General features: G+C 41.0%; 1 protein-coding gene across 1 annotated transcript in view; it reads left to right on the top strand.

Moving 5' to 3' along the window:
- GPC6 (glypican 6) overlaps positions 1–11,634 on the top strand; it is a 786,226-nt gene extending 774,592 nt beyond the window's left edge. The window contains exons 8-10 of the mRNA XM_075138503.1: positions 1,286–1,422; positions 10,398–10,573; positions 11,008–11,634. Coding sequence (XP_074994604.1) covers positions 1,286–1,422; positions 10,398–10,573; positions 11,008–11,210 — 516 coding nt within the window. The 3' untranslated portion in view covers positions 11,211–11,634. The remainder of the gene's footprint in view (positions 1–1,285; positions 1,423–10,397; positions 10,574–11,007) is intronic.
- Positions 11,635–13,337: the final 1,703 nt, after the last annotated feature.

The following is a 13,337-nucleotide window of genomic DNA, read 5'->3' as shown; positions in this document are numbered from 1 at the left end:
GGAGATTTATAAGGTGTCTATCATGGCAAGAAACACTGTCAACAACTCATGCATCCAAATACTGTCCTACTTATTTCTTACGGATGAAAATGCAGACGGTGCTTCTGAAATAACATTCTTGGCTGTTTCTATCTCCTGGCTTATAAAGTGACATTCCACGGAGTTTAAGCACGGCAAAGCAGCGTGGGCCATTTGCTCGGAGAGCTATCATGTCTTCAGAACAAAAGATAAAAGAGATAAATAGCCAAGTACAATATTGTACCTCAACAACCTAAAAGCCAATCTCAAAACTGAAAGGAAGAATGGAGAGCTTTTATTTCTTGGGTTTTTAAAGAATAAAGCTCGGCGATTTCCTTTGAAAGGTATTCAACAAGCTCCCCTAAATCCTATTACAACTTAATGTGAAATGCATCTGTTTCCCTAAGAACAACAGTGGCACCATTCATCCTTTGTAGTCTGTCCTTTGTTGTGTTTTCTATCTATTCTTGTAAATTTTTCCACTGTAGTAAACCAAATGCACAACAAGAACTGATAACATTTTAGCCATTTATTTATTAAGTTGATGCTGGAAATTCAGTTTGTTCCTGCTTGCTGCCTGAATCATGCCAAATTAAATTGTCGTTCAAGGAGTTTATAATGTAAAGAAGCTGTTTCGATACTGTCCCGACATTTCTTGAACGTGAAGTCTGTATCTGGCTACAGATATTTATCTACCTAACAGCAAAGATGGATATAGTGTCTGCATGCATGTATATACACAAACTTCCTGATGTTACTGAGATCCAAATGTACTGCAATGTATTCAGCCTGTGTATCTTAAATCAGTTCAACATCAGCTCAGCACTGCATAATTTTTTTAAAACCTGCACATGTAGCTCTAAATATAATATTTATCTAAGGCATGACCAAGTTGGTGGGTGAGACATTTTATCTGATGTACACTGTTTAACTGAATTTACATTCAGCAGACTGTGAGGCATAGTAATTCTTAGAAAGATGTAGATTTAGAAAACCTTAGACAAATGGAGACTAGAAAAAGCAAGATGTAACACGCTTTTTATTAATGTCGTGCCTGTGGAAAAAGGTGACTTTGATTATTTGTACTCTGCGAACCCAAATGCTGAGTGCCTTGCTCGTAAATAGAGGAATTTAAGTTTTAGCACCTTCAGCCCTTTTAACCTTCACCGTCATCACCATTACAGAATTAAACAACCTATTATTTAACACGATAGTTAGCGTGGCTGATGTTTTTAACCTGTTTTCCCTCTCGTTGTCTCTTAATCAGGTAACGGACATTAAAGAAAAGCTAAAGCTCTCTAAAAAGTTCTGGTCAACGTTACCCTACACAATCTGCAAGGATGAGCGAGTGACAGCCGGTCCGTCAATGGAGGAGGACTGCTGGAACGGCCACACCAAGGCGAGGTGAGGTGGACCCCTCTCCACCGCACTCGGTCCAAATCCCCATCCGGCCTGAAGCAATCGTGAAACCGAGGGCACTTCACAGCACTGTTTGTAAGAGTGAAACGGAAATGGGGAGAACAAGTAATTGTCCACACGCAGCTTGTAGCCGATATTACTTATTGTCGAGGTGCCATTAAAGCCAGAGTGTGAGTCAGGGTAAATGTGCACAGAGTGTCAGCATGTGAACACAGAAAATGTTCATTGGTTCGGCTCCAGAAGGATAATTTATACCGAGATTTCAAAGAGCTCTTTAGCTCCATTTAGCATCCCTGTGTTGGGACTGACAGCTTGTGAAGCAATTGCACTCTCGGGATATCATACTGGGATGAAACAGAAATTGGAATTTCGGCTCTATTTGCTATTGGCTGGCAAAGCTTAGGGCTATTTGCAGGGAAAAAAAAAAACAAAACTGAAAAATAGCCAGCAGAGAATAAATGTAACACTCCTACTTATCTTGTGTAGAAGGCTTGACCTTATGTTACTTCATCAGAGATACTGTGGTCATCTGCCCTTGTTTGTGATGAGTTTTCTGTAAGTTTTAATTTTGAAGTTTGCTTGGCTCTGGCTGTGGCAGGGCTGGAGCTGGCAGATGAGCAGGTGTCTCCAAAGGTCCCAGTGTGGATTCATCAGCTGACAGAGGAGAGGATCTGATTATCCTTGCTGAGAAAGAGAGAGAGGAATTGGCTCAAGGACCATGCCAGGGGCAGTCAGGTTTCAGGTCTGCAGCGGTAGCCTGTGCTTTTGGGGAGACAGGAGGAGTGGAGAGGTTTGAGCGTCTGGTGAGCACTGAATTTGGAGAGCAGTGATACTTTCTGGCACTCAGGGACTGGAATCGTTATTTTCCTTTTACCTGATGATACAAATGAAGCCAGAATTAAAAAATGAGCCAATAACAAAAAAAACCACAAACATACACAAAAAAAAAACCACCACAACAAAAAGTGAGACAAGCACATAAAATATAAAAACTCAGTGAAAATAAGACAACATGGGAAAAAACTCATAATGTTAAATCTCATTTTGCATGGATGGGTGGACGGATGGACAGATATATAGAAGATTACACCCACCCCGTCATCTAACCATTTTTATAAGGCACACACTTTACAGGGGGAGGTTTTGCACTGAACGCACGCCTTTTCTCCTAGCCTTACCCCATAATGCTCAAAAGAATTAATTTTACAGATGAGAGCAGAGGGCTGTTTGGGATGCTGCTAGCCCACTGAACCCACTTTGAGATGCACATGAACATATCTGTCCCAAAGCACAGGTCACTGCTCAGTTCCTAAGTCCCAGATCCAGAGGAAGCCCCAGGGGACTCTGAGAAAGACAGGTAGGAGGAGCGTCTGGCTATTACAGGATTCATCACAAAGGAACGATGTGAAGAGAGAAATAAAAACGTGGTTTTATCTTCCTTTATAATATCTTTACTTGTCGGTGGACTTTGTAAGATACGACCCCAGGCCAATGTGCTGCAGCAGTTAGATGGTGTTTCCAGGCTTCCCAGCTGGATGCCATGTGTCACATGCATGCATTAATAAGAGATATATGCAACTCTTTCTACAAAAGAGCAGTCAAACAAACCTGCTAATATCCCTCCTGGTTTCCATGACCAACGCTAGTGTTTGTACCACGTCTGGCCAATACTTTTCAGCTGTCTTCTACTCCTGCCCTGAAGGGTCTGGCACAACTTCCACATTTGTTGGGAGTTATGGAGGTGCGTTTTATGCATGTAGTTTTTCACCCTCCTTTTGCAGTATTTATCTTAGGAGAAGCCTGGTTATTTTCCTGGTGCCTTCTGAGATTAATGTTCTGGAGCCACTGAGAAAAGCTATCCTCTGCTGATAATCTCCTTGATTAATTTAACACAGACATTTCACTGGATGTGGAATCACAACTTCAAAGCATCACCTGAAAGTACGGTCTCAGCAGGCCCAACCACTGCTCCTCTGTCCAGTTTCTATTTCATATCCATTCACAAAGGAAATGTATAGTCATAGTCTTAATAACAGAATTCAATAAATGCTTCAGGTGGAGAGAACAGTAATAAATCAGAGAGATACCATAGAATGCCATGGCCTAAGTATGAAATAATATTGAAAATATTATTGAAAATAACTAGCTTTAGATGCAAAATCACCTCTTGGCTGGTGAGCAAGGACATTTACTGCAGCGTAAAGAAAAACCATAAATGTTTCCTTGATCATACTGATTAGTATCTGATATAAACATTAGTTCACAAGAACAAGGGTGGCAAAATCTGGCCAATATGCATATATCTATTTGTGTTCACTGTGTCACCCGTCATAAGCACCCCTGTGCTACATGAAGAGTTGCATTTTGAATTCCAGAGAATATTACAACAGCTCATGATAGAAAAAAAATTAATTTAGCCACCTCCTGTTTTCCTAGACATTAATACTACAAATAAGAAGACATCATGGTGTGGGCTACTGTTGGGAAAGGAGATTGTTGCTGGGTTTTGATCAGATCCTGTGGTGGTATAAAGTCTTAGAAGCTTTGAACTGCCAGATAGACATTACGCCTCATGTTTCATTTTATACATCACCTTTTGATGCTGCTTTTACAGGGGGAAAGAGTTACAAATCTGAGACCACAGAAAATGAAAGCTAGGCTTTCTCCTGAGAGAGGCATTACACCAAGGTCACTTGTGGTTATTACACTCCCCAGATATCACTTTGCTACCATGATTAATTTACAGTGACACCGGCTCGCCAAATGAAGGTCGCCAATTCGCAAATAATCATGGGGTAACAAAGTCATCCATTTGACGTTCTGGAAGGGTGCACTTGGCTCGTTGCTGATCCTGTACGAAGAATGGTTTTAATCAGGTCACATCAGGTCGAAACTAAGTGCTGTGGAAATGGGAAAACATTTATTAGGTGCATGAATCTCTTTTTTTTAAAAAAAATCCATATTAAAAATAATAATAATAGCTACTTCAGACAAATTGCCTTTTAGAGAGATGCCCAACAAGACTTCCCCATCATATCTGTATTCACAAAATAACTTTAACGTAATTTTATGTTTAAAGAATTAATGTTTTCTGCCACACACACAGAGACAGATTTTTTAAAGATATTTAGGATCTGAAAAACATCATTAAGACCAAACTTCAAAAGTTTAGCTCCTTCCCTACATGCAGATAAATTCTTAACTACAGCTGATAACCTCTTCACTGTTCTCCAGAAGTTAAGGAATTTTCCCAGGAATGATGGAATTCAGACTTTAGGAGTTAAACCAAATCCAAGGTATTAGCCCTTGAATAAGTGACTTTTACTGAATTGAGAACAGTAGCCAAATCTGCAACCACTCTGGTGGTCAGAAGGACCTTGAATGGCTCCAGCCAGCTCAGCCAACTCATTTCAACCAACCCATGTGAGACGTTGTGCTCATGCACTATCATCCTGGTGCTCATGCTCACCAGGACTATAGACCTACTAATATGTCTTAGTTCTGGAAGGCTGTAATCTATGGAAGAGATGAGACCTGCGTTCTTTTCCATGAGGAACCTATCACTGCTCCGAGTACAATGAAGAAGAAGTAGAATTGTATATGAGACAGACAGTAATTATAAACAGAAAAAAAAATAGAGAAAGGTAAGGAATAAAAGGAAAACTGAACACTGTAATTTTCAATGTTTAGCTCAAAATTATAAGCTATTTCAGCAAAACAAACACAGGATAGAGTCTCAGCTGGCCTGTAATTTTCTTATTCTGCTGCCATAGGTAGGTGAATGCCTACTTCCCTGGCAGAGAGCCTTTAATTCCTGGTGAAATTCGGGTGGGAAGAAAGACTCACCAGATCAGTGCCTGCCCTGGGAAAGTTGCTCATTGCTGACCAGCAAGGCTTGCAATGGGAATGAGTTGAATGTCCTTTACCTGGAGGTAGGCAAAGATAACCATTTAGCACCACTAGTGAAAGTGTGAATAAACCACTTCTCGGTAAGTGTGAAAATTGCCTATTTTTAATTGATGGCTCTAGTTTATTTTTTCAGCTTCTTCCTTCTACCAAACTGGCAGATGAGCCATTTTCTCCCTCTCCTTCTGTCTCCTCAAGCTTTTCTCCAAGACAGAGCAAAAGAAAAAAAAAAACCCAAACTGAAAATATGCTATGGGGATTACCTCCTGAGCAAACAGAATCAGATGAGGTGATCTAGTTAGCCAAACAAGCCAATTTTCCACTGCACTTATCTTTCTGGACCAGATGTGACTGCCTACCCCCAGCCCAGCCTGGGTAAGCTTGTGCTGTATTTTGTACTCTATTGCCTACAATTCTGTGCACCTGGAAAAACTCCAGTACTGCCTAGGTGGGATGCTCCAGTCATATTGTAAGCAGCTGCTGCAGCAGCAAAATACGGAAACCGCTGCCCTTTAAGGCAGATATCTTTTAAAAAACAGAAGATTCCTCCTTTTTTGTTGTTTTTTTTTCATAGCTACAGCCTTTATATAAATGACCTGAAAGATTCATCAGTCATTTTTAGACTTGAAAAGGAAGCAGACACCCTGGAACATTAACTGGATATTAAAAAAAAAAAAAAGTGGTTTTAAATAGGCTTTGTGGTGCTTGGCTATGATGTGCCAAAAGACATCTTTGTTGTGTCTGCTGAGACAAGCAAGAACTGTGGAAAGGCTAAGAGGAACAGAAAGCATTAATATTTTAGAAAACAATGTAAATTACACTAAAATCCTGATGTAGCTGAGCAAGGAGCAAACAGCAGAAAACAAACAATATTGTTCAGCTTCTCTATACTCAGAGGGATAAGAAAGCTGATTTTTTTTTTTTTGCTACGAGGATGCAAAGAACAGACACTGACTCAGGTTGGCACTTCTTTTCATTTATAATGGGCATACCGTTCTCGTAACGGCCAGGCGTACAAAGAGATCATTAACGAGAGCAGAAGCAGCAGCAAAGCTTAAAATTCACAGGGGTGTCTCCACTTACAGAACTGCAGCAAAAGCAGCTGTGTTGAACAACTTTGCCCAGCCAGCAACAAATCTGTCAAAAAGTGGTCCCAAGACATGGCTTCCTATTCGGTGTGACTTAACCCTACCCCACACACATCAGAATGCTTTTGCCAGAACATGTGCCGGGCTGCCTCTCAGAGGCTGTCACTCACAAAACACCTTGGGCTGTGTGTTCCCGTATCTGTTCCAGTCCTTTCAAGAAAGGAAAACAATTCAAAGATATTTACATTCAATATAGGCTTTTCTGCCTTTTTTGTTCCCTGAGGAAGCAGGTGAACTAGGTCAGTAATGAGGGCAGAATCCAGCTTCACATTCAGACATGTAAATTCATGCATTTAAATATAGATGCCTGTGGATGAGACAATAAGGAGTCATTTGTGTTGCCCAAGCGAGAGTAGTGTCATTTGAGACTCTCCAGCATGTCTGAGATGAGTATGACACAGGACGCTACCTCCAATCTGGACCAGAGCCTGGGCAAGAACTGCTAGAGCAATTTAAAAATCACCAATGTTAAGGTGCCTGAAGAGAGCCCTAATATCCTGTCAGTGTAGTCAATGAGGCAGTTTTCAACTGCCTAAACACACTTATCTACTGATATATGAGATGGTCTGAATACTTCATGGAGCTGGCAAATAAGACATTGGACCTATGGGATATTCAAACCCTACTGGAGTGGCACCAGGACACCAAGCAGCATATCCCCCGGTGGCTAAAGTGGCGCTCGAGACTCAATTCACATGCCTAAAGAAAGACACCTAATGTAATTTTAGATGCCCCAGATGTGCAAGATCTCCCCCTCAAGCCTGTGGATATGATGCAGGACCTATGGGAAAGCCCCAACTTTCAGGGTTAGTAACTAGAAGAGGAGGAATAACCAAGAGCATTCAAATGGCACCAGATGTCTATGTTTGTGCAACTAAATCCCAGCAGATGAAATCTAATGAACTAGTCATCTGGCCAAAGGCACGTGAGTCTCCAACAGCTGTGCCCGCTCCACTGACAAAGAAATTCCTGACTAGTTTTGACTAGAACTTGTGTTGACTAGATCTAGTGAGAGTGGGACTCTGCTCAAATGCAGACACTTGCATTTAGATGTACAAGTTTTGGTATCTGCATAAACCTAAAGAGGAATCTTCAGCCTCGCTAATTCTTTTGCTCTTATGCCCTAAATGCCAAGAGGCTCATTCACCTGGGAATTTAAGTATCCACCTAACCTTCAGGAAATCATAAGGTAATGGATTTCTTGTGACTCACATCCAGTATGGCTCCCTTAGACATCTAGGTGAGGTGCACTGGACCGTTTTCCTGCCATGGACAGACCCTCCATGCCAGGAACGCTTTGGGGATCATCAGATCCTGAGGCAGATACTAGGGGGTGTGTGACAGATTGACTGAATCACTTCCTACGACTGAATGGGCTGGCCCATTTAAAGTTAGTCTTCAGGACACCAGATCCACACTGATCACAGTGCAGAATATGAATCTTGATAAAAAGAACACACCAGAGCACTCTCTAACTGCTTTAAATCTCCAAACTAACTCATATTCTTTCTGTATGAAAAGCTTACTAAGAAGTCAGTACATTCTTCTTTTATTATTGACGATAAGACGAGATGAAATCAAACATAAATCAGTGAAAGACAGCCTGTGAACTGCCGTTCAGAGCTAGCCATAGCTTCTCATGGATGGCTTGCAATAAAGAGCAGCTAACCCTTCATAAACAAGGAAAGCAATCCACATGAACGCTCAGTGATTTCAAATCACTTCTAGCTGCTAACTGTCATGGACAAGATACCAGGCAAGATGGACATCCTCTCTCAGCTGGTAGGGCAATTCTTACATTCTTACTTTTTTTAATCAACTGTACCTTGAAATCGCTGATTTACTTCTAGGCTGAGTAATTTATCTACAGCAGCCATTTCATTTGTAGAGACATGTGACAGATGGAGGTGCTGTTCCTTTACAGCCCAGAGCTTCCCTGCGTGCCAAGGTCTCCGTCCTGCTGCCTCTAGGCAGCTCTGCAGAATTATTTCCAATTTCTATCTTTGGTGATTCATAACACTGCTGTCTGCAGTCTTCTGTACTAGGGGAGGTGGCTCTGTATTCTCACCGTAGTTAAGTCAGTACCACAGGAGTCTGGATGGGATCCCTACAGCATTGTTATTTCTCGTTATGGTACTAGTGAAACAACAGGACACGCAGTTTGAAGCTGGGTATTTTTGGCAGTCATGGTTTGTTCTTATATGTTCACAGTCCCCCAGGATTATTCTCATGTAACTTTCAAAAGTCACTGATGACGAATGAGTCTTATCTTGCAAAGCGAGTACCTCTTACGATGAGACTAAACCCTTCCCTGGTGCAGCAAAGCAGTCATCATTTTGTGAACCTCCAGAAGCAATACAAAACTTGTCTTCCCTTAACCATGACTTCAGCAGAGAAAGTCCTTTCTTCTCCCTTACTTTCACATTTATTTTTAAGGGATATATTTATTTTCCAGACCAATATGAACATAACACTGGCACCAGCACCGAATTTGAAGATTGACAGTGAATTGGGCTGGCACAAGTGAGAGTGAAGTAAAATACTCTTAAACTATATTTGGTATCAGGCATCATGAAAGTTTGCCATTAGTAAGCTAGACTGTGCTGTCATTACTGGCTGAGCACATACCCACACGAGGAGTCCCACAAACATCAGTAGGATAGCCTGGTATGCAAACTAATTACAAAATAGATCATGTCCTGATAAAGAACATGAACAAAGGGTAGATCTGCCCCAAATTCCTTGCAGTCTAAATATGAGACAAAAATAGTAGGTAAATAAAGACAGACGAGAGAGAACTGGGAAGAAGGGATACACTATTTTCACAGGATACCATGCCAGCACAGAGAAATAATGTCAGCCCTTTATCAGCCTAGCAGCTGTAAAATGCACAGGTAATTTTTAACAGATTCAAAGTAGGAAAAAAGGTAGCTTTGCAGATGCCTGTAAGGAGAGTTTCCTGAGGACAAAGAGCAGCAGGGGACAAAGTGTGCCTATTTAACAAAAGACGATGAAGACTTTTACCGTAGGATGATTGGAGGCACAGACTGATTTTTGTAGGGGAGGGATACCTGCAAAAGCACACTTGCTGTCTGTGAGCAGCCTAAGACTGCATTTGCCAAGGTCAGAGAAGGGAATGCTGCAGTAATCAAGAAATGATAAGCTAAGAGCCTGAATAAAAAATTCAGATGTGTGGGTGGATGGGAAATGCCTGAAATACGTTATGCACGTGAGAGGTGCAAGTATAGCCTGTTTGTAAGGAATAAGGACCAAATCAAAGAGAACCCTGGAGTTTGGTAAACTCGCAATGCTGTTTATGGGCCTGGATGTCAGACAGGCTGGAGATGTTGTTCACGGTGGTCCAAAAAGGGCTGCAAGGAAGAACTGGAGAAGAAAATTAATTAACTGCTTCCTTTAAACAAGGAGACCCATAATGCCTCAAGATAGCCTTCTAAACTATCTCAGAACAACAAATATGTGGTATATGACAAAGGAGTTCATAATTTTTAAGCAGAACGAAATAAAAACAGAACAATACACTGTTAGATGCTTAATTTAGTGTGCAACCATCCATATCAGTAGAGGATCTGAACATGCAATGACTTACTGCTGGCTGGTGAACCTCTTCCATAGTTCACAGAGCCAGTGCACTTGCTGGGGAGTATGTGGAAAGTTAGGAGGCTGGAGAGCTTAAATCCTTTCTGCTCTCCATGCAGCTGAGCTACTAAACAGAGCCTTCAGAGTCTGTAAAATTAAAAACCATATTTTTAAAACGGTTTCACTGGAGCTGTTTAAGAACTGCGTGATCATTATCAGTGTCGAATTGCTTAGCACAGCATTTACTGTACAGTCTTTTATTTCTGAAACTTATTGCATTTTAAACTAATTGTTCATCCTGCCATATAGATACTTGCCTGAGATTATGAACGATGGCTTGACCAACCAGATCAACAATCCAGAAGTAGATGTGGACATCACAAGGCCAGACACCTTCATTCGACAACAAATCATGGCCTTACGTGTCATGACTAACAAACTGAAGAACGCATATAATGGAAATGATGTCAACTTCCAGGATACAAGTAAGAAACCATTAACTGTCATTAAATAAGTATAGTTTTTAAACACATTTATAAATCTCCTCCCTTAGAATAGCTTTTTTTGGTCCTTGTGTTCTGTGCTGCTTACAACATAAAAAAAAGTCTTTTTCTGTCCCATGAAATCCCAGTTATATATTTGTTTCTTTTGCTTCTCTTCATGTCAAATGCGTCAAGACACTGAGGGCTTTCCATAATGCCAGCAGTCCGCTCCTTTTTCAGAAGGGCATTTAAGCACCTAATTAAATCACAGTGGCTTTCATTTGTATGCTTTACTGAATGAAAGTTAGCACCAGCAACACTTTCCCGTTCCCAAGGTGTTCACCCCACCAGGGTGCTGGGTGGAATGGGAATGGAGAAAAGGGATGAACACCGTAACCCGTGGCCCTCACGTTGTTTCCCTCCCTCCTTTGTGCCAGGTGACGAAACCAGCGGCTCGGGCAGCGGAAGCGGCTGTACAGATGACATCTGTCCCACCGAGTTCGATTTCGTCACCACCGAAGCACCACCGGTCGACTCCGACAGGAGGGAGGTGGAGGCTTCAGCCGCGCAGCCTGGCCGGTCACTGCAGACATTGCTCGTCGTCTTCATCAGTCTCATACTGCAGAGACGGTGGAGATAATCCTGTATCTGGTCGGAGAAACTGTGTTTTAGCTACAGAAACAGCCAACTTTCTTCTTTTCTTATACTCTTGGACAATGGACCATGCCACAAACACTTGCAGTTTTCTATGAGAAGAGAGCGGTACTGCAACCTGCTTCCCTTTTTTGTTTTCCCAAAGAATACCAGGTGCCAGACTGAACTGCTTCCTGCTTTTTTCAGATATCTCTGAAGACGATATCCACTCTTGAGAGAATTCTTTCTCAAATCTTTATTACAGGAGACTTTCTGAGCTTCATTTCCTTTCATGCTGCAAAAGTAAAAAAGGATCTTACAGTGTGTGTTTTCCCCTAACGAGAAAAAAGAGGGGGGAAGAAACCAAGAAAACAGTTTTCTGTCTGAATGAGGCCTGACTCAAGGCTGCTGCATTTCAACAGAATAGCATCAAAACAAAAAAAGACAAGAAAGGAACAAAAAAAATGCAACCGTTCTTCACTGACAGCCAGGTTTCCTTTAGGAACTTCTGTAGGATGATTCAGGTCATCAGAATAATCATTGCTATAGGGAGGAAGTCTGGATTTTTTTTCCAACACAAAAGTATGTCTCAACGATGAATGTCTTGCACTCCATCTGCCAGCCACATCAGATTGGTATGAAGGTAGAGAAGCTGAAAAATAAGTTTATCTTTTAGTATGATAGTAACTCCACTAGCTTCAGAATATCATGTTACAGTTGTTTAGGATTTAAATCTTAATGCCCAGTAAAAAATTGAGTAGTAGCACGATTTCACCTAGCTTCTTTTAGTATTTATCCATGTTATACAATTGGCACAGATTTCCACTTAGCTCACCATCAGCCATGGTGGTAATGCTAAACAACGCTCCTGACAAATCTCCCCTGAAGGGTTCAGACAGAAAATAATCTCTTGTGATATAATCTCTTTCCTTTTGTCACTGTTCTGACATCGATTAGGACTTTCTGCTACTATGTTCATTATCCTACCAAGATGGCAGTTCTCTAATGGACTAACAGCGAGCGGATCAATAGTGTGTTTCACATCTAACTACATCTTTCATATCAATTAATTTCAGTATCACAAGGATTTCTTCTGCAAAATTTCAGAACAAAAAAATATATAGTATTGACATGGAGATTTCTTTCACTTTTTTAGTCTTAGTATGATCATCTATTTTTATATATATAAATATATATAAATCACAGATTTTAACTTCTTAATTACAAGCTCAGGGTTGACACTTCTTTGTAAGAAAAAAAATGTTTGGTCAACCAGCTCTTCTTTTTTTGTGCTGCTCTGAAAAGTAACCCTTCAATGACTGGTGAGCACGAAAATCAAAGAAGAGAATTTTTTACATATCCAGTCGTCCATTTCTTAACAGGTTTGCAGGGTGGGGGAGAAAACCTCTCTCGTGTGTATTTGGGGGGAGTACGTGAGTTTGTGTGATAGGCCTAGAGAAGGACACGGATGTTATTTGGGATGGCAATTGTACTCTCAGATTCTTCAAGGATACATTGCTTTAATCATCATTGCCTAAATGACCATGGTCCTGGAGAGAGTTTCCCTAATTGGCATCTGGTCGTAAGACTGGAGGTGGAAGCTGTTTAGATCCTGGACAAATGAGTGTCAACAATTAGACATCAAAACCTTCCCTCTTCCATCAGCCACAGACAAAGGGCTTCTGTGACAATTCTGCGTGGTGTTGAAATGATTCGCCAGAAATTTATTTCCTGTTTCTTACGGTGACTCTGGAAATGGTATAGACTAATTATGGAAGCACTGTAAAGCCAGCCAACCACATTACAATTTAACAGCAGAGCAGGTAGATCATAGCCATTGCAATCTCTTTTTCTTGTCAAATTATAATTAGCTATCGATTTAGGCATGAAATTAAAGTAGAAAACACACAGCACATTAGGATAAAGTATACTTAAGCACTTTTACCAAAAAGTATTTACAAACTATCTGTATAGTATGTCTAATAGCAAAAAGCATAGGTTTTGAGCCACTTGTATTCCATTCTTTTTTTCCCATTTGTTTGTTTACTTCAAAGTATAATGATCTATTCTTCTTGGCCCGGCCTAGTGTGCAGGGGTCACTGGCTAGGTGTTCACATCACACAGGTCTTGCACG

This window comes from Calonectris borealis, chromosome 1, assembly GCF_964195595.1.
Source record: "Calonectris borealis chromosome 1, bCalBor7.hap1.2, whole genome shotgun sequence".
NCBI classification, from domain to species: domain Eukaryota; kingdom Metazoa; phylum Chordata; class Aves; order Procellariiformes; family Procellariidae; genus Calonectris; species Calonectris borealis.
Note: the sequence above shows the minus strand (reverse complement) of the source record. Positions and strands in the feature narration are given on the sequence as shown.